We start from the raw sequence: 25,612 nt of genomic DNA, 5'->3' as shown, positions 1-25,612 counted from the left end.
AAATGCATTGTTTTATTCATCATGACCCAAAATCAGAAACTGAGCCGATAAACTCCTCAGTGAAGTGTTTACAGAGGTCAGATGGCTCAATAGGAAACTATTGACTTCAAACCAACCAATACCAACTGCTCCACCCACAGGTGTATTCCCCTGGTGGCCATTAAAAAGAATGCAGGTTTAACTTCACTATGTAGGCCTGAAAGCTATGTCCACCTTTTTTACCGCCTGTGAGCCAAAATTTCTTTATGTTAGATTTGAGCTAAAAGGTCTTCTTTAATCAAATTGTCTGACATATTTTAGTTTATTCCTATAGATAGATAATAAATAAGGTGATTTGTCTGTTAGATATGAATATAGTCAGAAGACTGGTGCCTTATTAGAGTTCAAGCCAACATTTAAGTGCAGTTATAAAGTGTTTTTGTAGCAAATATCCCACAAGGAGTTTAATATTACCCAAGTGCTTGAAAACCATCACATCAATAAAAGTCTGAAACAGGAGTGGGAGGGAAACAGCAACCCTGTCAAATGCATTTGAAAAACTGAAGTGCAGGAATGTAAAGTTTTCATGGGCTTTTTCTGAGTTTATTTCTGTCCTGACAAACCTCTGATATGTTTACTGGCGCTAACAGCTTCTCTTTATCCTTCAGTCCACCTTCAGAGGATCAAGATTATCTAAACACAACCTTCATTGTTATTTATAGAAACATCTTCCACAAACCATTATTTATACCAAGTATAGCACATTATTCTAGAAGCTTCTGCCAACACATTTTTTTTAAACTGTTTTTATTTATTTATTTTTTTGCCTTGAGCAAGTAACAGGAAGGAAGATAGAATTCATGAATAATTTTCTGTCACTTTTTTAAAAACCACTATTCATTATTCATGGATTTGTATTAGCTCGGATATTTTAACAATTCTGTGAACAACTCTGGAGTAGATTTTAGTTGAGGCATAAATAAAAACACACCTGATGACTTAAATGCACCACTGACAGAAATGTCAGTGCTTGTTTTTGAGAAGGTCAGCATTATTCCCCATGATGGCGCTTGTAATTTATCACAAGTGCTGTTATTAGAGCTTCTTTTCTAAAAATCTTCAGTGTGTTAGCACAGATCACACAAACAATAATTCCAGCTCTGGAAGGTTTCTGCAGAAAATATTTTTCACAATGTGAGGTGCTCTTCACTGTCACAGAGTAATTGCAATGCGGGGGGAAATTTATCAGAATTTGGGTGTTTGCACTCACTTTTGCTGCTGGGTAGAATTATGTATCATAAGCTTGAGTCACTTTTAACATTTAATTTAACTGTAATTTGTACCTATAACTCAGCATAAATGACATGACTAAATGACTAAAACATCACACACATGCTGCTGTACTCGGCACAAACTACTGTGTCCACTCAATTCCAGCTCTTATAAATGTTTTCTTCTTCACTACAGTGTTATAAAATAGCAAAAGATTTAATAAAAATTGAATGTTTTTCTACAAGCTGAAGCAACTAGAGGAATTTGTTTATTATTAATTATGAAGTTCGTGAAGGTTCAGGAAGGTTTCATATTTGAAGAAACTTCCAAGCACATAGAAAAGTTGTATTTTTGTGACAGCATAACAATGGAAAACCTGTGGGCTTGCCATTAATCCTCATGGTCTACCAGAGAGAGAGCCAGTATTGCACATACGTAGTGAGCTTCACAACATGGACACAAACCAGGCTGTTATCATTCCTAGGGCAACAAATACCACTGTTTTGTCACAGCCAACAGTGATGCCGACACAGATTTTCACAAGTTTGCAGGAGTGTTGCGATGTGTTGGACAACATAAGTCTTCATAAGAATGCAAGAGTGCTGGCAGTGGTGTAAATCATAATGCTGTCAGCAAACAGGCTGTGTTTTGTGTCGTAGGTGGGAGCTTTTTTCTGTCTTTTCTTTGGATTTCTCTGGGTTTCTGGGTTTTTTGGGAAATATCAAAGTTTGGATTACATTATGCCTGCCGTGACATTAAAGAATTATGCTAAGGCTGTCCAGTATGTTAAAATGTGATTCCACAGGTCCTGAAAATTGTAAGTGTGTGACGAGTTCAGACTGAGACCAAACTCAAGCACCAGGTGTAAGGTTTTTAGTGCTATCACTTTATACATGTGTTTATTCAGCTTTGAGTATAGGATCCATCCATGAGCTACATCCAGGAAAATGGCACACACAAATCAGCTAAAATTTAAGATAATATCCAAATGATTAACACCACACATTGTGGGAGTCAGCCTGATAGTAAAACAAAAGCCTCCGGCTCAAAAGGATTAAGCAATTTAGGGGAAGTCTTTATGCGTCGCGGGGAAACACAATTGTGGTTTCAACTTCCTGCCCTTGTAATCGTGAGCTCCTATAGCTTTAACTGAAATGCTTAGACTTCTCCACATCTCGCTCTCACATGCTGAGCCGCTGTAGGTCCAATAGTGGGAAAGGGGCAGAGGTGACGGCAGGGTGAAACAGCTTAGCCTCCAGTATTAAGGGGTCAGGAGGTCTCCGTATGAGATGATTACCGCCATGTGGAGTGTGATGATTATTCCAGCCTCTGTGGCCCACAGAGCCACTGGCTCAAATCCCTCACCTTATCCAAAGAGGTTACTGGAAACCCTCGAGTTGGCTCTCCTGTCATTGCAGCTGTTGACAGTAGAGAACTGTGAGGGGAGATGGTGTTGGATAGCAAGCAGGGTTAAAACAGGAGCATTGATTGAAAAGTTTTTGAGCTGTTGTTCTGATAGAAATTCATGTCTGAGTCTTATGGCTAAGCAGTCATGACAGGCTTCATAAACTGATCAAAATGGTGTGGGCCATCCTGACGAACAGGATTGTGTCATTGGATGGTAATGTGCTCGAGCCAGAGTGGCCCTTACTGGAGGATTAGCCTGACAAAACAGCACTTTCACGTCCCTGATCACTGCCTATGCACACTCTGAAAAACACCCACCCAAATGAATGACATCAGCGTTCCCTTAATCTCTATATCTCTGCCCTCTTTTTTCCTTCATGTTCTTTTCCCCCTCTCTTTATACCTCCTCGTCGTCCACTGTGTGTGTGAATGTGAGCCGTGATGCACCCGTCCTCGCTGGATTCTGAGAGATATTGAAATAGCTGCAGAGAAAATGAAACGGCCTTCTTGCGTTTTCCATGATATTTTTGGGGGGCATCTCTCTAGATTAAAGTTCGCTGACACGAACGCTCGCTCAGCTGCTGTCTGTCAGGGGTCTCCTCCACAGCTCTGAATAATTATAGGAGTGGTTTTCTTTGTCTTTTATTCTTTTTCATTTCAACTTTGCGCCTGCCGCAAACGTGATGGCTTTGATCCCTGTGGAAGTTGAGATGCTGAGCAAGACCAAAGGAGATCTCTCTTAGCCTATGGAGAAACACGAAGGCTTAGAGGAAGCTTGAGATACAGTTAAAGAATCCATTCACATCTTCTCACAAGAGAAACAGGAGCGAGAATAGAAGAGCTTGCTCATCTCTCAATGATAAAAGACTTCATGATGACATCCCTGTGTAGGGGTAGGTTGTTTTTATACTTCGTATATTTATCTTTTCTGCATACTGTATTACATTTGTAGGATAGACTTACAAAAAACTTGCATATGAGTTACACCCTGAATGTCAGCATTGGTACTTGTTGCTGCCAGTTTTGGGGATTCACAGTCATGTCTTGCCTTAAATGTGTTTGTCACAGCACTTAATCAACACTAAGAGGTCTTTTAAATGACTGGATGATCTGTCACTAGTAATTTATCAGTTGTTTGTGTGACAGCTCTGCATGCAGAAACATCTAGACTGAGTGGGTGTGGATGTGGACTAATGTGATGAGTATTACACAGTACAACTCCATGACACTCAGTCTGGTTCAAGCTGCAGCCCAGAACTCAAACAAGTCCAATTTACTATCTTATAAGACAATTAAAAATAGCAGATCGTTGGAAAAAGGTAGATCATTAAAGTAGTTAGTGTTTGACATTATGGAGATGAATTTCATGCTCATTTATTAATCATTTCAGCTCCAAATAGAGTTGAATCCAATTGCATGCACACTTAATTTTCATCGTAAAATCGTTGACTAAATTATAGTAGCTGCTGCATGTACTGCAGACAGTGCTGAGTTATGATTTGAAACTCCTATATTTATATTTAGTATATGTTTTTTTGGGGGGGGTTTTTTCATTTTGCTCAGTCAAAATATAATATAGGCGCGTATTGGACAATATATAAACCAATGCTTTTATACAGTCATGTGAAAATAAGAGTTTAAGGACAGCAGCCGCACCATTTCATTGATTTAACAGCTTGTAGAACTCCTTTTAGCAGAAATAATTTGTTGTAATCATTTTCTATTTGTTTTTATCAGTTGTGGAAGACTTTTGGCCCACTATAACTTACAAAGTTGCTTCAGTTCATTGAAGTTTGCAGGCATTCGTTGATGCGCAGCTCTCTTAAGGTTCCGCCACAGCATTTCAATCAGGTCGAGGTCTGGACTTTGACTGGACCATTACCACACCTTCTTTTCTTTTTCTTTTTCAGCCAGTAGATTTGTCATGCTTCAGGACCCAGTTTCAACCCAGCTTTAGCTGTCGGACACATGGCCTCACATTTGACTTTAGAATACTTTGGTATTCAGAGTAGTTCACATGCAACTTTGCAAATCTTATGCCCTGCTGCCATGCTCTTTTTAGAGAGAAGAAGCTTTCTCCGGGCAACTCTTCCAAACAGACCATACTTATTCAGTCTTTTTCTAATTGTGCTGTCATGAACTTTAACATTTACAATGCTAACTGAGGCTTGTAGAGTCTGAGATGTAGCTCTTAGATTTTTTGCAGTTTAGCAAAGCAAGTATTGCATGGTCTGATCCTAGAGTGAATTCTACACCCAGGACGAATGCGGCCTTTTCTGTCATGTGAATCCTTTTCACATGACAGTATATTGACCAATATGTTGGCTGATATATTGGTCACACTCTGACTTGAACGTAAAGAAGTCAAGACAAAAATACAAAGAAGCTCTCAGCTATTCAGTTTGCAGGACTTTTAAATTGCAATAAAAACATTTTTAGCTCACAGTTTGACTTACTAATGTTTAGAAGCTCCATTCTTATTGAGTGCAAGTTATTAAACTCTTTCAGATGTCAGAACCGCTCAACGCATTATGCCATAAAAAGTGAAAAACTCTGCTCAGCTTATGTGTCACATCAGTTAACTGCATTAATACGTGTTCATCCTATCTACGGGGAAATCTTGTCACATTTTGACAGGTTATTGCAGTATCAGATGCTATGACCTGTTCCAACTTCAGTAGTTTGGTAGGATTTTCAGGGCTCTGCTCCAACTTTAAACTGACATATGATTGAATAAATTAGATTTCAAGCAGCTCTCATTGGTCTTCACACACGAGCTTGGAGCGACTGAGTCTTTGCACCAGTAGAATAGTATTTGAAGTATTTATATATGACTGTTATTTTATTACAATAGGATTCAGAGGAAAGTGCCCTTTTGGATATGTGAGCTGTTGGGAAAATGCCCACCGAGAGTCTTTTTGGTGTAACAGAGTGTTATTTGTGCATTTGTTATGCAGCAAGCATTGGCTACTGTGAGCTGACAAACAGCAAGAAACTGATGCTGAGTAAATATCATGCAAAGTGCTTTGCATAGGAGAAAACCCAAGTGACTGTTTAGTCAGACAAAATACAAATAAAAAAGAAGTGAGCAGATCTCCTGCAATATCTCTCCTGCTGGTTTATCTCTTTAATGTCCATTAAAATTTATAATTTATTTAAGGAATGCTTGTGAATGTCTTGTAGTACTACCTTTAACATAGAAAATTCTGCTCTGCATAATTATTTTCCCTGTTAATCCCTGCTTTTCCCACCTCTTTATCTCTTTATCAGCCCTTTCTTCCCTCCTCTCCACTCTCCTAAGGGGAAGGAAGCAGTCATTAATATCTCTGGCTGCATTACAGGCGGTCCACCTAGCACCTCCTGGAGGGCAGAGCTATTAATGGAATTCAGGGGAGGGCGGCAGAGGGCCAACAGGCAGGGGAGTGTGGTTCAGTGCTTGGCTTTCTCCAATCTATCCCACATTACTGGCTGTCAATAAGCAGGAGAGCAACATGCAGTCATTCTCACTGAGCTTGACTGAACTCGAATGAACCTAAAATCTCATTAAGAGGGCTATAGGACAAAAAAATTACGTATCTTTGGTCAGGAACCAAGAGTGAGGTTTTGTATCTGCGCTTTGCCAATGAACCAAAGCATTCAATATGATTAGATTTTAAAGGAGCAGAATTAACTTTGATCGTGAAAACAGCAGCATCCTCCACACTCCCAGTTCAGCAGACTTTATTGCCACCTAAATGATACGTAATCACAGTTTATTAAGACCCTGCTCTTTATCATCGCTGGAAACAGTGAATAAGCACATTGCTACTCTTGCTGTCTCTGAAGGCAAAGTGCAGTGAAAGCAGCTTTCAGTGGCGTGGTACAGCATTTCACTGTCCTCCATCAGTCCATTTGCCCACAGGCAGCTGCTGAATGGGAAACTAATCCATCCCTCTAATGCAAGGGCATTACAGCTGCCCGTCACTTCCTAATTGGCTAATGGTTAGATTTGGATGGTTACAATAGGCCATGCTGACACTGTTTTAGACAGTCAAAACAAAGGGTTTTGGGGCAGAGGAGTTCAGGGTCTGCCTTATGCACAAGACTGGTCTTTTGGAGGTTGTAAGGTATCTAATCCTGTCTTTGACCTCAACATCTTAACACAACCACTTTTTCTTTAATTTTTCTTTAATTTGAATAAACATGATGAATGTGGTGTTGTCGTGTTAAACTAGTAGAGGCATTTTCTTCTTTTTCTTTAAAATTTAAAAATGAATTCATGGAGGTAAATTGCACAATGACTTTTAAGCTTCGATGCAGTGAGATTATGCAGGGGAGGTTGCAACTCTGTAGCTAAATGAAAATGCTGTTGCTCTGCCCATAGGAAATGTGTGTGATTAGAATATGAAACATATAAGAGGGAAAATGGAAAGAGAGGAGAGACTTTAGCAAAGAGTAGTAGACATGTGGACACTATTTTTTCCTTTCCTGCAGTCTGTCGCTTCACTATGGCTGTTACCTAGACTACCTACTTTCTCACACTCACACACAGCATCATATATACTACACTAAGATGATTCAAGACGAGCACTCACTCTGTGGCTAGAGCCTGTATTTTATTGTGCATGTTTTATTTATTTAAACCAGAGAGAATGAGATGGGCACATTAAAGTAACAATACAAACAAGCTGTTATGTTATGTCCATCCAAAGCTGTTGCAATAACAATAACGTGGGGCTGTTGTTGTTATATTCATTTAAGAACGTTAACAACTGCCATTATCAATTATCAGAAGAAAAGTTAAAACAGTGGGCTGCACGGAAAGCAAATAAAATAAACCAAACTTGTTTCACCCGAACTTTATTGCCAAAATTCATTTCTTTTTGTTGTCAGGAATATGTAACATGTTTTCTCATAGTAAACAATCCAAACAATCATTGGCAGCCAATAAGAGCCAAGGTATGTTTAGTAAGATATTTTCCTTCGACCTTGCCTGGCTACTTCACCAAGCCGACTGATTTTTCCGACACTGTGAAGGAAACAGATGTTTCTTAATTGAAGAACGGTCCATTGAGCACCGCAGGAGAAGTAACGAATAGCCAATTAGTGCTATAGATATTAACGCCACTATCCAGGGTTGTTTTAAATGACCAGAGCTTGCAACCCCAAAGGGCTTGGCCACTTAATGACAAATGGAGGAACTTTGTGAACTGTTTTTACTTTGCTTGTTCCACCGTAAATCCACAGTGGCTATGAATCAGGATCTACTTGAAAAGATGATAGATTTAATTGAATATACTGGTCTCCAGTGCAATTGTAAAGGACCTGCATGTCCACAATAGCAATTGAAAAATATATAAATGTAAGAAAACTTTAGTTTTATCAGGCGTGGCAAACAGACACATAACAAAATATCTGTACAAAAGCAAATTTTTGATCTCTAAATAAATTAATTAAAATATCATAATCTAGCAGATCATTATGGGCGTTATACACCCATTTTACCACACACATATGCACAACCCATAAAATCCAAACAGTTCTTTACGCCTAATGAGTTTGCCGAGGTTCATGATTTTATAAGATTTTGAATCACCACTTTTGAGGTGGAGGAGCAGATTAAATATAAATCTGACATTTCTAGGTGGCGCTCTATCGCTCATCTGTGTTCAGATTGGGGCCATTATTAAACACGTACAGTTTGGAGCAGGTTGGACAATACATATTTGAGTTACAGCAATTTCGTGCTTCATAGCAAAATATCAAAATGGGCCACTGTGACTTTTCATCAAATGTCGTGACCCTGGGGTCACGACATTTGATGAAAAGTCACAGTTTTCAAAATAAAACAACCTAAAGAGGCTGAGCAGATGGATCTGGTCATTTCCTGTTGTCACTAGGTGGTGCTGTGACTATTATTGAAATTGGCATACAGAAAGGTTCAGGGGCAGACTTTTATCAAACATGATGAATCATAAATAACGTTTATGACGAACTGGACAATGTGTGAGCGAATGACAGAAAATTAAAATCCCCACTTTAGCATCAAACTCTTTAGGTTTACTGACCAAAGATTAAGCTGATCCCGTTAAAGCCCTTAGGCAGATTTTGAAAAAGTACATCACCTTGAAATTGCAAAAATGAGCCTTAATTTTTTTTAACCTAATATTCTATAAGAGGACATTACACTCAGTTTAAAGCAAAAACATCAAAGATAAACATTTGCTTTACTTTCCATATTTTTCTTTGCTTTTAGACCATGCTGCGTAACTGTATGGAAATGATTTGTTTGAATTCTTATGGTATAATCTTTTCCTCAGGGCCCGTGCACACGCTTTGATTCCCTATAATAAATACACAGTACAACATCTCTCTGTCATGCTTCAGGACATTCTCTGGATATGAATCTGTTGTTTCAAAATAGAGGCCAATGTTTCTGCTTTCCAGAGACTGTCTGGGTCCCTGTTGAGCTTTTTTGTATTGCCTACAGTTAAGTTCAAATTGTGCGCAGGTTACAGTGATTTTATTTTCAATGTGCAACTGTGAGGCAGAACACAGAGGTCATGCATTTCATCTGGTGTATTTGATTAACATACAGATGGGCTCAGAGCTATGTTAATGTATTCTGTAGGAGCACTAGTCCCAGTGTGAAACCACTACAGGTGTTAGCTTTGACAGGGGCATCCGATAATGGTGCTTGGCTGCACAAGTGAGGGCTGGACTCGTGGCCCGTGACTGTGGAGTTGTATCTGGCTCGAGAACTTACTGGAGAGCAGCAGGATGGCTGTAGGCTATGAGGGCCGCAGCCCACGCTACAACTTAAGCTGCTCTCTCATCCGTTCCTCTTTTTTTACACCTGTACTCACTTCTCACTCTCACTCAGCATACAAACAGCTCAGTGCGATGTTCTCATTGTTAACTTTCTGCCATTCTGTGTTTCTTGTTTTGCATCTCTAGGGAGAAAACAATAATTTTTTTTCACATGCGAACAACAAGGAAATGAGCTGCTATTTGCTAAAGTACTCAATGGCATTGTCTATCTCTTCCCCTGCCTTTGAAGACTGTCCTGGACTCTAAAGATGTAAAAGGGGATTTATACGTCTGTTTAAGAGCGTAACACGTCTGCTGTAAATGCCTCATGTGTAGAAACTAAATGTTCTTTAGAGATGTATTTTATTTTTTCACAGTACCACCAAACTGTGTCATGCATTGTCAGACCGGATGATTTAGTTTCAGTTTGAAGCTTGTCAGGCTTTCACAATTGCTTTCAGAAAAATAATAGCTTATAGGTTGAATTAACAACAGGCAAGCTGAGTTTCTGTTTTTTCTATTTTTAAAGCCACTATTAGTGATTGATTGCAGACCTTAAACTACACTAGTGCCCTCTTTTTTTAGAGGCTCAGAAGTAACTGGACAATTGACCGACAAGGAGTTTCCTGTCTGGGTGAGGTATGCTGCTTTTTTATTTTATGAACAAGTAATCAGAGAAAAGATCTGAAGTTGAACTGAAGTGTAAATGCTCAGGGAAACTCTCAGTGTGAGGTCCAAAGACGTGTTGCTGTAGATAGAAACCAAAAAACTTTAGGAGGGGCAAAATCAACAATCTGATACATTATTCTCAAAAAGAAGAAATGTGCTCATCAACTCATCAACATCAAAAGGCCTGAAAGACCACAGAAGAGAAAGAAAGAAAAACAGTTTCACAACATCTAAACAAGTCAGGAACACTGTTAAGCAGGTGGGCGTATCATTGTCAAAGTCTAAAGAGAAGCCTTCATCAGTGGAAATACACAAGGTTTACAACAAGGTGTAAACCACAGGTTACACTCAAGAACAGGAAGGTCAGATTAGACTTTACAAAGAAACACTTGGGAGATCTTTACCAGGATTTCATTTTGACAGACGAAACCAAGATCAACTAGAGAAGGAGAGAAACAGCTCACGAACTGAAGCACACACACATCATCTGTCAAACACGGTGGAGGAAATGTTATGTATGGCTGCCAATGGAACTGGGTCACAAGTGCTTATTAATGGTGCAACTGCTGATAGAAGTAGCTGAATGAATCCTGAAGTATTCAGTGTTATACCCTGTGCTCTTACATAGCCAAATGTTGCAGAAGTGATCAGATGGTGCATCATTGTGCAAATGGATAATGACCCAAAGCGTCCAGCAAAAGCAACCCAAAACTGAAGGTGTCTGCAGTAAAGCCCTAGCAGACCATCTGAAGGGAGGATAAACACAGCACTTGGTGATGTCTATGAGTTCTACACATTTCAACTCAAGAGTCTCGGTGCAGTTGTTTTTGTCTGCACCCACGTGAAATTACTGGGTTCGCACCTGCCCTAAATCACACCTGAACCAAGTGGGAAAACCAATCAGAGTCCAGTGTGTAAGTTGAAAGGTGTGAAAATCACTTCTGGTTATCTGCTAAGGTCTATTTCTCTTTCTCTCTATCTTCAGTCATTATTCCAAAATAAAGAAGACCGTAGCAAAAAAGGATGACTGTGATTTAAAAAACACACACACACACAAACTGAAACTGCTACAATTCTTTTGGTCAAATTGCACCTCCTGTTCATTTTTGAAATGCTAATCAAATCCAAAAAGGGAAGTCTTACTTTCTTTCTTTTTCTAAACTGGTAGGATTTTTTTTTTTGCTGCTAGGGTAGTATTCAGTTTTTCCCACTGCAAACATCAATGAAACATGTTTGTGCTCCTTGTATGCATGCCTATTTTTAGGGAGAGCTTCACACACTCCTGAAACACACCTAAGGGGATTTTTTTTTAACCCCAGACTTTGTTCATAATTTAGTTAGTTTACCAAAGTAATAAATCTTGATAAGTGTCTGAGGCTTTTATACATAATCATGACTTACCTTCCTAAAGAAATACTGCGTACTTGAGCGGGGTGTTTCTATTTTCACAGATCAGCACTAAAGGATCATGACCCACATACAAAGGACTGAAAATCGAGAGGCATTGTGGGTGCTTCCTTTTAGAAATTGTCACCCTAGAGAAGTCCTACCAGAAGATTCAGCTAAATATAGCCCCCCAACATCAAAGGTCCTCTTTGAAATTTGTGTGTATGTGTGTCTGCTGCTCAGTCAGGAGCTCTGCCTGGGAGGGAGGCTAATCTGACGGGTACACAAGCCCCCATGCAGACAGACACAATCAAGAAGCTCTTCTCCTCTGGAGGTGCAGCACAAACACAAACATAAAAATACTTTTTTTACGTAGACCACGGTGTTCCCTGCTGCTCATTTGCTCTTATCAGCTCACATGACTTGCTCTCTCAGCAGGTTCCAGCTTGATGTTTTAGTTTTGACAGTAAATTTCTATTTGAGTGTCTGAAAAAGTGCATACAGGGTGCCACTTTAGTTCATGAAATAGTCATGTCAGTATCATGTGCTCGAGAAATGAAAGGGTTCCTCTGAGTGAATCTTATGCAAACAAAGTCGGGCGCTGCAGTCCCCAGGACACCAGCTGATTATTGATTCTTTTCGGGGTTTGTTCTCTCCATTTAAGCACCAATAATCAGACTGTTAACAAGAAGAAATGAAAAGGTTTGACACGAAGGTTAACGGCATGCAGCTGGTTTGAAGTAGAGAAGATATTTGGTTGTTCACAGCAAAAATTAAGCTCTTGTTTTAAATTAAATAAAAATTCTGGGATAGTTTTTGCCTTTTTTTCAGAGCACAATATTGAAAAGACAGATAATCTGACAACATAGAGACTGGGAATGACAAGAAACACACAAAAAATTATTAAAGCGGACATATTTTCAATTGCATATTTTATTTTTGGACTCTATTACCATAGCTCTGCATGATCCACAGTTCAAAATGGTTCAGATTTATCTCATACTAGACCTTGGAGCTCCCCTTCAGTTTATCAGCATTAAAACATTTTAGCTCCTTTTTTTCTCCTGTTAAGCTAGCTTGCATCTTATTGGCTATAACTCATCAACAAAAGATTAAGCTTATTCAAACTTCATCATTGACTCTATGAAGAGCATTTATACTTGTGTGTGGTGTGCCTACTTTGCTCTACTGTTTCACTGTCAAAACACTAGCGTTTTCTTTTTGAAAGTTGATCATTTCATTTTGAGCCAATTGAAAAAGCAGTGGCAGAACAAACAGCCAGAAATCAATCGGAGGAAGCGAAGATATGAAACAGGACAATCACAGACAATGTAGGCTAGGGAGGTGCACTTTAGGTTTCAGAAAGGTTTGCAGTTATCTAGATTTAAGGAAGAATTTTAAATTCCACCTTTCTTTTAATATATTTTGGGGCCTTAATGTGATAAGGTAAGATAGAAAAGCTGGGAAAAAGACCAGGGCTAAGACACACCATAAATCTGAACACGTGCCTTTGCCTACAATAACAACATAAGGCTGCTCAACCCAGTGAGCTAAACTTACACCCTAAATGCAGCATTTAACACTCGTTGGATGGGGCATCTGTCCACTTATCCAAAGCCAGATCTGTGTGCCTGATTCACTGTGGTGCATTCGTGTCCATTTGGCTACACAAAGTGACGTTTGTAGGTTAGCAAACTACAAAGATGTGGTTGTGTGCAGTCCTCCAAAACCAGACAGCATGTAGCCTACCAGGGATGATGCTGTACGTAGGTTGAACGCTGACTAGTTGTAATGTGGGCTTGAACAGGGAACAGAGTGACTGTGGTGTTCAACCATGAAGGGAAAAATGGAGGGAAAAAAACAAACACATAAAAAAGCATGAAAAGCACAGACAGTAGACGAAAGTGTTAACTTTGACAGCAAATTTTGATTTAGTTTTAATCCTAATTTAGGCATCTAAATTATTTTAGTCTAGTTTGATTCAACTAAATATCATAAGATTATGGTAGACTAAATCTAAAGTTGCTTTGTCATTTTTTTACCAGCAAGTTGCTCCATGCATTTAACAAAGCATCTCAGTTTCCTTGACAACAAAGACAAAATGTGTCCATATGTCAACTCTTCTCTTCCTCCCAAGCGCTGACATTTTGTCACGTTTTCATGAGGAAGCATAGGAGCTAGTTGTTGTACTGCAGAAGATTACTTCTCATTGGATCACTTCCAAACTCGTTCCGCCGTTCTCTCGTCTCTCCAGAACATTTTCTTTAACTTTTTATTTGTTGACGAAAGTGTCAACACATTTCATCATAGTTTTTGTCCTCATGCATTAATTTTTATTTAGTTATCGTCTTGTTTTCGCCTGGAAAAAAACAGTCATCGATGAAAACTATGACGAAAAAATACTGTAACTTCAGTCTCGGCTAGAAGCTGAAGGACCAGCAGCAGATCGGTGGTTTCATATATTTCGACAGTGATGACAGTAAATGGCTACATGTGGATAATGGTCTGCAAAGCTGTGGGTAGGCTCTGCATAGGACCAGTGAACAACAAAGCCTTTCCTTTGACAGGACCATATTAGGGATATTGATTCTCTGAATTTATTAAGAACCAAGAGCAGAAAAAAGTGGAGTGTTTCAAACACTCTGAACCTGAGCTTTTTGTTTACCTGTTTGCTTTTGTTAGTGCATGTGCATGCATGACCCCTTTTAACCCTTGGGTAACAAGGTGCCCTGAAGATTACGGAGTTTAAAAAATGTTAATTGGATTCAGATTTTTTCAGTTCCAAACTTTAAAATCTTAAGAAGTTTAAGCTCGGGCTGATGATGTTGATCACACTGTCTAAACGCTGACACATGAAAGAAGCAGACCTCGGTGAGTTTATACACCCCATGTGAGGTTCAGTCACGTCTGATGGCAAAGTTGTTTATACCTGATCCAAGTGGCTGCATTTCAAATGCGAATAGCGTATGCACTTTTTTGGATACTCTCTCCTTCAAAGCATTCAGCCTCACTCTTGTTTGTACATATGAGGAGTGATTGAAGTGATCAGACGGCTTGAGAGAAGATCAAACCCTCTTCTTGCTCTCTCACCTCCATGCACGTTGCCAAAGAGGGCAAGATTTTGTGATTGTTGTTGCTGAAAAGTTCAAGTATAAAACACAAACCATGCAAATGTCTCTAAACTGCCCGCTCTTAATGTTGGCCGACTTGCAGCCTCGAGAACCTCAAGGAGTTTTTCAGCCTTTAATGTAAACCCTTTAGGGGCAGTAAGATGAAGTAGGCTTGCTGATTCTATCCCCTTTCTTCTTATTCATGAAGTGAACCAAGAAAAACTAACAATTTCATCCTCTTGGGCTCTTAAGCGTACCCATTTTTCCCACTTGGTAGTTTTAAGATCAGCTCTTTAACTGATGTAGCTCTGTTTATACAGTTAAAAGTGCAGTAATCTGTGTTTATGGAAACTGGGAAACTGAAACCTGCGTACTTTTGGCTTTTCTTGGCCCACATCTACACAACACACAAACTTTTACAGGCATTGTTTGAAACTTGTAATGCAGGAGCGATGTCATCTGGCCTCACATAAAGTCAAATCACCCCATGCTGCGTACAAGGGGCGATCGGTGGCACAACGCTCCGCCGTTAACTTTAAAACACACAGTTGGATACTTTATAGTCAGGCTTTAACAAGTGTGGTTTACAGGCTCTGCTTTAGTGTGAGTAACGCTCCCTCAGATGTGAAAACCCATTCAGCACCTCAGGGGTAGAGTGCTGCATGTTATCACAGCTGGGATCAGTTTTAACTAGTCTAATTAGCACACAGCTATGAGAACGTATTTAGGAAGTCATTTGTACCTCATTTTAACATTGTAAACACTTTGACACACTTTGTTTTAGTAACTGGAGGAGAAATGATGGTCGTGACTTGACTTAAAATGCTGCTACCACAGGGTAAAATATTTTCACCGCACCCATGTTCCTGTCAGCTGGCAGGACCGCTGCTCCTGTCAGGGAGTCCTCGACATGCTGTCAACTCCATGCAAATTGATTTGATTTCTCCTCTTGGTGTTCAAATTGCATCACTTAGCTCCTGAAATCATACCTTGCCACTTCTCCTCTCTGTTAAATATTCAATCTCAGCTGTACAAAGGATGGGACAAAAAAAGGAATGCAAAGATTGGGGATTTAATGAATAGAGCTGGGCCGGGGTCAGCTTGTGTAAGCTCTGGCTTGTTCTGATCGTCTCGAAAACACTGAAAAAGACTCACTGTTAATCAAAGTCGCCCTCTCATTCAGCAGTTATTCACATTATAGCTATAACTCTTCTTGCTTATCTTCTGCAGGCACAACCAGGCAGCCCAAGGAAGGAGAGGTCCCGGGGGTGGATTATAATTTCGTGACCATTGACCGGTTTATGGAACTGGAGAAAAGTGGAGCCCTGCTAGAGAGTGGAACATATGAAGGTAAGGATTTATTTAAGACACGCTTAATAACGCGTATGATTGCGGTCATTCTTCTTTGTGATATTTCTGTATTTTTTTAAGGAATGTATGCTTCAGTTTGGCACTATGGGTAGTTTTCAGCAGTTTGAATGAATGGGGCTCATCACCCCACGCCCAAACACTTCCCCGACGCTTACAAGTCTGCTTCTATTTATCCATCTTTTGGCTCTATGGAGATGAGAGTGAAATCTGACATGAAGGACACTGAAACCAATCTAAAGTAAATTCTCAATGAAACACACACACACACACACACACACACACACACACACACACACACACACACACACACACACACACACACACACACACATACAGTACTTTCATGCTGGCTTTCTCTTGGCTCACTTGAGCCCGAGCTGCAGTGGCTCTTCAGGCTCCTAATCCAGACAAACAGATACTCTCTTCCATCTCTTTCCTGTGGTCAGACAGGCCTGAGGCTTAGATTTTAAACCACTCAAAAAGTCCAGCGCCTAGTTTGCCTGTCCACCTCCAACTCTCAGGAGACCCCTACCATTATATAGATAACACATAGCAGCCGACTTTCTTCTCTCCCACCTGACTCCAGTCTCTGTCAGCCTGCCGCCCCTGCAGGATGGAGCAAAAAAAAAAAAAGGAAATTGCAGATGGCCAATTTAATGGTCGGTTGCCAGAAGCAATGTTAGATCCTTTTGGCGATGGGAGCTGCCTTCCATGGGGAGAGGGAGACAGAGTTCCTTCTTGCACAGTCGCTCGGCCATCATACAGCCTTTTATACATTTTAATAATTTAATGGCCAATTAGATGTGGAAGAAAGGGGGAAGGCATGAATTTTAAAGGAAAGAGCTGCCTGGTAAAAAAGGAGAGAGGTTTGACTTGTTAGTAGGAAAGAAATAGGAAGTTCTCAGGTTCAATTCCTAGAACACGTTTCCCGGAGAAAAGCAATAAAGTCCAAACATCTTGCTGTTTTGCTCTGTTTTTTAGCAAATATCTTTAATCAGCTGAGTCACAAAGTGAAAGAAAATCCTTTTTTTTTCCTCAGTTAATTTCCACTTACTTTTTCACAGTTGTTATTTTAATTACATCCCTGGTGTTCTTCAACTTATAAAACAGGAGTCTGGGTGGTAATTTAATGATAGCGTAAAAATATGCCATTGCCGTTTGTTTTCATTATTCCAGCATGATAAAATAATCTTTTTGTTTTTTCATGTTTTGATTGTGAGCTCTAAATATTACAATAACCGTTCAGCTTAGGTTATATTTGCTGTAATGATGAAGCTCGTCAGATATATAAAGCCATCTGTTACACCATGTGAATGCCAGTTAGAGCCAACGTTAACTACTAGGTAGTGAGTTCCAACCAAAACCAGCTGCAACATTTCTAAATATATTGTTGCACAGAGCGATATGAAATGCAGCATTTTGGATAAAATGGACAAAGTTACAATAACGTGTGGCTGTAATTTGAAATAGCTTGAGGGTTGGCTGTTATAGAAAGAGATGTTTACATTTACCAATCTTCCCCATTGAGGATACCCCAGGGGGGTGGTTACCTCTGCAGAATCTGGTGGGTACATGAAAAGTGTAGCTTAAGCTTTAAAAATTGCAAAAAAAAAATGCATTTGAGTACGCCTGAACAAGTTTTACCAAAACAGTGACAATAACTAAAAGGCAATGAAATAGGAAAATGTTATTTATAAATGATTGATGGGCGGGAGGAGTACAGAGTACTAGCAGATGATTTTGTTCAGCGGTGCAGGAGAGATCCTCACTTATCTGGATATGAACCATCTGAGACCAGAGCGATGGTGATCGACTTCAGATGGAAGAGGATGACTACGTAGCCCACGTCTTTTCTAGGACGTGTGTCCACATCGACAACAGGTGGAACTTGAAGATACTTCTTGTATATTGAGGCTGTATACAATAAGGCGATGATTAGGCTCTACTTTCTGAGGATGCTGAGGTCCTTAAGTGTGTCGAGCGAAATGTTGGAGACTTTCTTTCTGTCAGTTGTAGAGAGTTTGGTGTAGTATGTTGAAGGAACGGAGATGCTGTGGTGGAGACGAGGTCTCTGAATAAACTGTTATCCGTCATTTTTTCTTTTTTCTTTTTTTTTTGCTGAAAAAATCCATGACAGTATAGATACAAGGTAGACATGGCTTTCAGTACCTAAAGGCTGCATTATTTTTAATGACCACCAGGGGGCTGGCTCCCCTGGAAGCACAAAGCTGTCTGGTTGTATAGAAGTCTATAGAAAAATTACTCTCAGCTGCCTTGCTGTGCTCTGTGTTCTGAGGACTTTGTTGGCTAAATCACTAGTTCCAACTCATATTCAATAAAATATGAAGTTCATTTTGTAAATTATGGTTATTATTAGAGTCAGAAAGGAGGATTATTGCCAATGAGCGTACAGTACCCTGGTTCTGTGTCAGATCCAACCCTTGCACGGCAGGTTTACATTAGGGAAAACCTTCAGTGTGAAGCTTCATAACTGGACACTACCCAATCTGATGGCTGCATCCATCTATTTATACCGTCTCTGCTTTATTTCATGATTCTGTTGTGACAAAAAAATTTCAGCTCCTCCTTCCTTTCGTTTCATTTTTAAACTTTTTTTGTTAATTGAGGTGATTTCCTTCTGTTTTTTAAGAAAAAAAGTTACTTTCAGTAACACTGTAGACTTAAATCACCGTGGCTTTTAGATGTGACAGCATTTCCACCACTTACTCAAACTTCAAAGTCCAGGTTTCTCTGATGCTTCGGGTTATTTAAGTTCACACGCGGAGTATACTTTTTCCTCAGCTTCAGCTCGTTAAGGCTCCGGGAATCGTGTCTTTGGTTCAGAGGTTCTAATCCCACCAGTCTCCGTAATCTTTTTAGAGTTGCTCGCTTCTATTTTTTATTGTAGCCTTTAGGTTTTTCACAATGTGAACATGATGTTTCAATAGGTGCTTCTTCATGTTTCCCTTGATATATGTGTAAAAGTTTGTCTCAGATGCTTGAGCCTAGTTAATTGCGCATAAGCAGTCCCTTCATGTGCTCTAGCAGGCACACTTGAGTGGATGAGGGCACCGATTTAAAAGGAAGCCTCCAAGAAAAGTAGCGTCTGATCTTTTAAGTGACAGAAGCATCTCTCAGACTTTGGACGAATATAATCCAATGTCTCACTCTCACTCTCATCTGTTTGTTGTGCGAAAAACTTTAAAAGAAAAAGTCCGGTCACTCACATAAAACTTGCAGTTTTTTCACTCTGTGTGAAAATGCTATTAGAAGCTTGAGACTTGCAATGGCTTAAGGAAAGACTGTAACTTTGTGGTTTTATTGGTCACTTCACATCTAAAAATGCCAGCACACTTTTTTTTCCCTTAGGTTTTGAGGTATTGGCTCTTTCAGTTACCCTCTGTGTGAGCATTTTATAGCATTTTCCAGCTTTTTTGAAGAAAATGATTTATTAAATCAAATCTCAACAGCACTCATTAAAATAAAAAAATATATAAATCCATAAACATGAGGTTATGAGGTTTTCACATTGACTGATGGAGACTGTCAACAGTACTGGACTGCTGCCAGTGCTTAAACTGAATGACAGTGAAATGTAAAATCAACTTAGACGACTGTGGAAGGAGCTGTTGCATCAGAGCTAAATGAAAAGCTGCAGTTCCCAGAGGTAGGGAGTTGGTTCTGAGCAGAGACCGAAACTAAGAGAGAGAGAAAGAGATGGTTATTATTCAGTCCAAGTCATGCAGAAACCCATAGTTATATTCCAAGGAAATCCAGGCACTGGGCTGGTAAGTGATTTATATGCAGAGGAGGTAATGAAAGAACTTCGCAATAATAAATATGCTGTTCTTTAAATGGTTGCGATTAGCTCGCAATTAGATGTGTGCAGGTCAAGATTACTTTGCAAGTGTGTACGTCTTTGTGCAGATGATGGCGAATTAGCTGGAACAACATCTCAAGTGCAGAAATCATCTGACATTACAAGGCTAACATCCTAACCCTCTCTCACTTCTCTCATCCTTACTTTCTTTATTCCGTGCCCGTTCTGCTGCCTCTTTGCATCCACATTATGTACACAGGAATTATTTTTCAGTGCTGTTTTTTCTTTATTAAAATTTTATGGAAATGCAGATTTTATTTTTTAAATCTCATGTCATCTCCTGGGATTATCAAAAGCAGATATATTTACTTTTAAGACACTTAAAAAAAGGGTTCCAACATGTTTCCTTCTGAAGAACTGAGGTTCTTCCCAGTAAAGAGGGAGAGGATGAAGTGAGCCAAAATAACAGCTCTTCTAGAGGCTTTCTTATATATTAGCAAACCTTTAACTAAACATGTTCCTTTAAACACTAAGGTAAGCAATGAACCGTGAAACTGTTCAATGGGTCTATATTTTAGAGTGTGTGTGGTTAGTTTAAAAGGTTTGGGGAGCTCTGAGCGCCCCTGATTTGCATAAAATAGGCTAAATGTAAACTTGATTCAAATGGGGAGAAGCCAAATCAAATCCATTCATTGGAACTGCAACACTTTGGCAACAGAATGCATTTCCCAGCTGCTGTTGTAGTCAGTGATTGGGAAGTGTGGAAATCACAGAAGCTGTGGACATATACCATCAGAGTGAGGCTGCGCTTTGGCCAAATGTTGCTTTGATCTAAAGTTTGCATGTTAAGATGTCCAGAGCTTGTCAGTGATAGCCATCTTTTAGATCCCTTCATCCTGCTCTCATTTTCACAGTGAATTTGACAACTTGGTGATATTATGTGATGTATGAGAATCTAAAGTGCCTTTGCACTCTACTGTACATCTGTAGCATTTGTAGAATAAAGCTTTGGTTTAAAACTCTAAACTTTGTTTTCCAGATAACTTTTACGGCACCCCAAAGCCTCCGGCTGAGCCCAGCGCTCTGCTGCTAAATGTAACGGACCAGCTACTGCCGGGCGCCAGACCCAGCTCAGAGGGCAAGAGGAAACGCAACAAGTCAGTCAGCAACATGGAAAAAGCCAGCATCGAGCCCCCCGAGGAGGAGGAGGAGGAGAGACCCATTGTCAATGGCAACGGTGTTGCTGTCACCCCAGGTCAGTCCCGACAGCAACCTCCACAGACGCACAGAGGCAAAGGTCACTTCTGCCGAAGGCTTCATCATGACAGCAGGGTCTGAGGTCACGCTTGGGCTCAGACTGATCTGCATGTTACAGCGACAGTCTCTTTAAGGGCGGTTGCCTAGCAACAGATGCAGGAACAGATCGCTTTTACATGCATTTCTTCGAAAATGATTTTACGGCAGATTATCACTTTTAATTGGTTACACAAATATCTTTATATGTAGTTTAATGACGTGATATATAAACAGTGAACGGCAATTCGCTCTCGCAGTGATTACCTCTGCGGCACAAACAGTTTATGATTAAAGCATTAGTGCTGCTGCTCTCTAGAATTTGATATCATTCATTAGGTACCATTATTAAACAGTGTCTCAGAACAGATAGCCAAGGGGCAAACACATATTTTGCTCCCCAATTCAACAAAAGCCTGTAGGCTGTTTAAAAATCAACAAGGGCATTTTATTAAGTGCTTTCTCTCATTTGTGAATCAGCCCTGTAGAAAGTGCTGTTATCCTCTTTGTAAATACAGAAAATTGGCAGAAAAGGGGTTTAACATCCTGTGTAACAAGGCCAAACCTCTAGAGCTCGTTGTTATCTGTAAACTGATAGAGAAAGGTGCCATTCTCTGCACTGAAAGACTAGACTAAAAAGACGTATCTGAGTATACCTTCTAGTGTGTGCACTTGTTATAACAAGTAAACACACAAACACAGATACATGGAGTCGCTCCGTCACGCACTGAAACCCGTGATCACATGAATAGGCGATCATAAAAACACCATTATGAGTTCAAATTTTGTGATTCCAAATCCAGAGCCACGCTTCGGTCCTGTGACTTTCTAAGATGGTTTCATGGCCTCAGGAAAAGACTTTCACTGCACAGCATCAGTCAGAGCAGCACAGAAGCTCAAGGAGTCTGGGCGCTGATTTCAGCTGCTCCCTGCACTTACTTTTATACAGTGCTGCAGCTGTATTTTTGGATGTAATTACGGGTATATACTATGGAGCTGTTAAGGTGATATTTGGAGAAGGGAAGTTTGGTTAAAGGATGCGATATTGGTTTCCTTTTGGCAATGAGGTCAAACAAGGTAAGATTCATGATTTGCAGAAGAAAAACAAACAGAAAATACTCAGATTAAATGTCCTAAAGGTGAAATGATGGTTTTCCTTTAAATATCATATTTGTTTTACTGGATCAGAGACATAAAATACCTGAATTGATTAAAGGAAATCAGAAGCAAAAAAAGTAGATTTTTGTTTGTGTTTTTTTGCATGTTATTTTACACTTTGACTTTACTTTCATTTTGTCTGGAGCCTGGCGGACGTCATTGCTGTGAATGATAAAATAATATAAATCTCTGACATTGTGATCTCATTAAAACCCAGCATGTAAAAGCTAAGACTGTGACACAAGCCTTACTGTATGGTAGTCAACTTTTAATGAAGCTGACATGATTTATGTTTTTACCTGAACAGTAATATCAATCTAGTGGTAGTGGGGGGAGGGGGTTTAAAAAGGTTTTGTCATGTTTGGAGACCCCAAACTGAAGCAGAGCACCACTTTTATGACCAGAACGCCATCGGTTCAAATTTGTACGTGAAGTGTTGAAAAGTTTTTATAAATCAAGAGTGGAAATATCTTCAGCAATAGTGAGATGCTCAAAAACGTCATGCTGAGGCATGTTGTGTGTTAAAGTGGGCAGCTTCTCTCGGCTCAGGAGGAGTTTTATCTCTGAAAGGGACCGAGTGTGGGCTGACCAGGAGAGCAGAAGGGGAATCAATAGAGCACAGCAGGCTCTGTGATCTAAGCAGATCACTACCTCACGCTTTCCCTCCCATAGATTATCTCTCAATCCGCTGCTTTCATTTGTCCCCTCTTCACTTCCCTCCACCAGACCTCCTCTGGGATGAGCTCACACTTGCCATCTCTTTCTCTGTCTTCCCATTTTTCTCTCGCTAACACTTTCACACACTGCCACAACTCAAAGTAGGGCATCACCGCCCGCTACTTTCTCAATCTCTATTGTCTCCTCTGATTTATTCATCTTTCTGTCTTGTTAACCTCAATCACTCCCTCTGTTCCCTCCTGTCTTTCCCCAATGTCACCACTTCCTCTCACCTTTTTCTAATCACTCTTTCCTCTTTTTTCTGCCTCCACCCTAGCCCCTACTCTCAATCAGTCCCTTCACATTTTCCACGCTTCAGCTCCCTTGTCTTTCACTCTCCTCGCCCTCCCCCGTTCCTCTCCTCTCCGATGATAATGTCATGCCTGACTCATCTTGTCCTGTTGTCACCTCAGAGTCAAGTGAACATGAGGACAAGAGCACAGATGCTTCAGGGGACGTCGGCCCGCAGATCAACCCAGCAGAGGCCACGAGCGAGATACCCAAAGATGACGGACAGATCCCGAAGATGGCAGTGCCCAAACCAGAGGAGAACGATGAGCTAGGGCCGCTGCCAGACAACTGGGAGATGGCATACACTGAGAAAGGAGAAGTCTACTTCATAGAGTAAGTGTTTTAATGATATATGCATTCAGACTTTTCTCAGATATTCTTGAAATTGATGATGTTTATAAGTGATTTTTAAAGACCTCAGCGGGGTGTAAAGTAACAAAAAAAACTTTAGCTAAAAGAATTTTCTTCTTTTACAGTAGGGTCCCTGAAAAATGAGCAAAATATAATTTTCTAGAACTTTCCTTTCCTTCACTTTTGTTTTTGCCATGTTCAATTGTTTTGCATTCCTGTAGTTATTGGAATATTTTCTTTTACTTTCAGTGATTTGTTGTGTGTAGCTGTGGAAAGAATGTTCACCTGTACAAACTCACGTCACAATAATTATAAATCCTCTAATAAAGCGTTCCCCCAACCTTTTTTGTGCCACAGACCGGTATATGTCCGTCAATATTTTCACGGACCGGCCTTTAAGGTGTCGCGGATAAATACAATAAAATAAAAGCAGTACCGGTACCAAAAAAAAAGATGATTTATTCATAACACACAGGAAAAGACCCAGGGAAACTGAGTTAACGATAAAAACGATTTTTAAAAAAACGATAAAAACCCTGAAAACCATAAATTTCACACCTGCCTCAACAATCACGGCCCGGTACCAAACGACTCACGGACCGGTCCGTGGCCCGGTGATTGGGGACCGCTGCTGTAATATATCAGCTGACAATCGATGTCAGCTGATATTACTTTACCGATAAAAATATCTGCTTGCCAATCATCTGTTTGTGTTGGCTGCATGTTAAAAAATATCATGGCACGAAAGGAAACCAGCAAAAAATTATCGGTATCAACTATGAGACAAACTGTTGCTTTAAACATTGGTGCTGGGATTACACAAGAATTTCACTAAAGGCATAGCTCTCTAATAATAAGCAGCTTAAACATTTCTTAAAAACAAAAGTAGAAAAATGAACAAACTGATAATCGATTGAGCTGATTGGACAGGATAACAGATGAAGTCTGGCATGGACTATAATGCTCAGAAACAACATTGTGATCTAAAGTGAGAGTAGGGACCAGGTGGGAGAGAGCCTGGTGAAGTGGGAGGTATGCTCTGGGGAGAAGAGGAAGGCAAGTGGAAAGGTGAAGATGCAAGGACCACAAGTAGTGAAAGCTGAAGGGGTTTAAATGCCTGAGGTCAACTGTCTGAAGGAACGGACAGTGCCCAACCGAGGTGAGGAAGAGAGCGCAGGCAGGGTGTAGTGGATAGAGACGAGCGTTAGATGATGTATGGTTTGGAAACAGTAGCACTGACATAAAGACGGGAAGCTGAGCTGGAGGTAGCAGAGTTAAAGATGTTAAGATTTTCAGTGGGAGTAACCGGGATAGACGGGATTAGAAATGAGTAAATCAGAGGGACAGCTCTGAATCTGAGCGCCATACTCAGAGATCATGTCATTTGCCTTACATCCTAAAAGAATTGTTGAAGATGTGGTGACTTTATGTTTTAAGCACTGTTTAATTGCCTCTGTGCTCAGAAGCACACACACAGACTATATGTGATACATGGTGGTTTTAAAGATTTAAAGCTCCCCAGAAATACCTCGCTACGTAGAACTCTTATAAAAGCTCTAAAGTTTAATTCATTGGAGTTGTTAGCATTTTACAGCTGCAGTAAAACCATGGGGTGAATTTTTATTGCATAAGAATAATTGAGTTGCTGTGTGTTTTTGCAGTGGTGTGGTGGGAATTGTGTGTGCATTTGAGTTCTTGTAAAACATTAACAAATGTAGATGTAGCAGAGAGGGGGGGTTTTGCAATTGCGAAAAAGTTTGGGGGCTTTTCAGCACCAGTTGATCATTTCAGTGATTAGGAGAAATCTCTCCGTAGAATCAGCTGAATCCCAGCCTGCTTGAGCGCACTCTTTTAACTGCTAGAAGCTTCGCAGCAGCACCAAAGTAAGAAATGAGACAGGGTTGTCAGCCAGCCAGGCACATGTTGTCTTTTCATGTCTATTTGCCACAGATGCAAACTTTTAATTCCTATCCTCTGCAGACAACTCGCCATATGTCTC

At 40.1% G+C, this 25,612-nt stretch overlaps 1 protein-coding gene across 8 annotated transcripts in view; it reads left to right on the top strand.

Annotated features, from left to right (window-relative positions):
* Positions 1–25,612, top strand: part of magi2a (membrane associated guanylate kinase, WW and PDZ domain containing 2a) — a 272,345-nt gene that overhangs the window by 157,172 nt on the left and 89,561 nt on the right. For all 8 annotated transcript variants that reach the window (XM_005456660.4, XM_013275625.3, XM_005456659.4 and 5 more), the window contains exons 3-5: positions 15,843–15,962; positions 20,843–21,058; positions 23,385–23,595. In XM_005456660.4, coding sequence (XP_005456717.1) covers positions 15,843–15,962; positions 20,843–21,058; positions 23,385–23,595 — 547 coding nt within the window. The remainder of the gene's footprint in view (positions 1–15,842; positions 15,963–20,842; positions 21,059–23,384; positions 23,596–25,612) is intronic.

The sequence above is a fragment of the Oreochromis niloticus genome, linkage group LG17 (assembly GCF_001858045.2).
Source record: "Oreochromis niloticus isolate F11D_XX linkage group LG17, O_niloticus_UMD_NMBU, whole genome shotgun sequence".
NCBI lineage: Eukaryota > Metazoa > Chordata > Actinopteri > Cichliformes > Cichlidae > Oreochromis > Oreochromis niloticus.
Note: the sequence above shows the minus strand (reverse complement) of the source record. Positions and strands in the feature narration are given on the sequence as shown.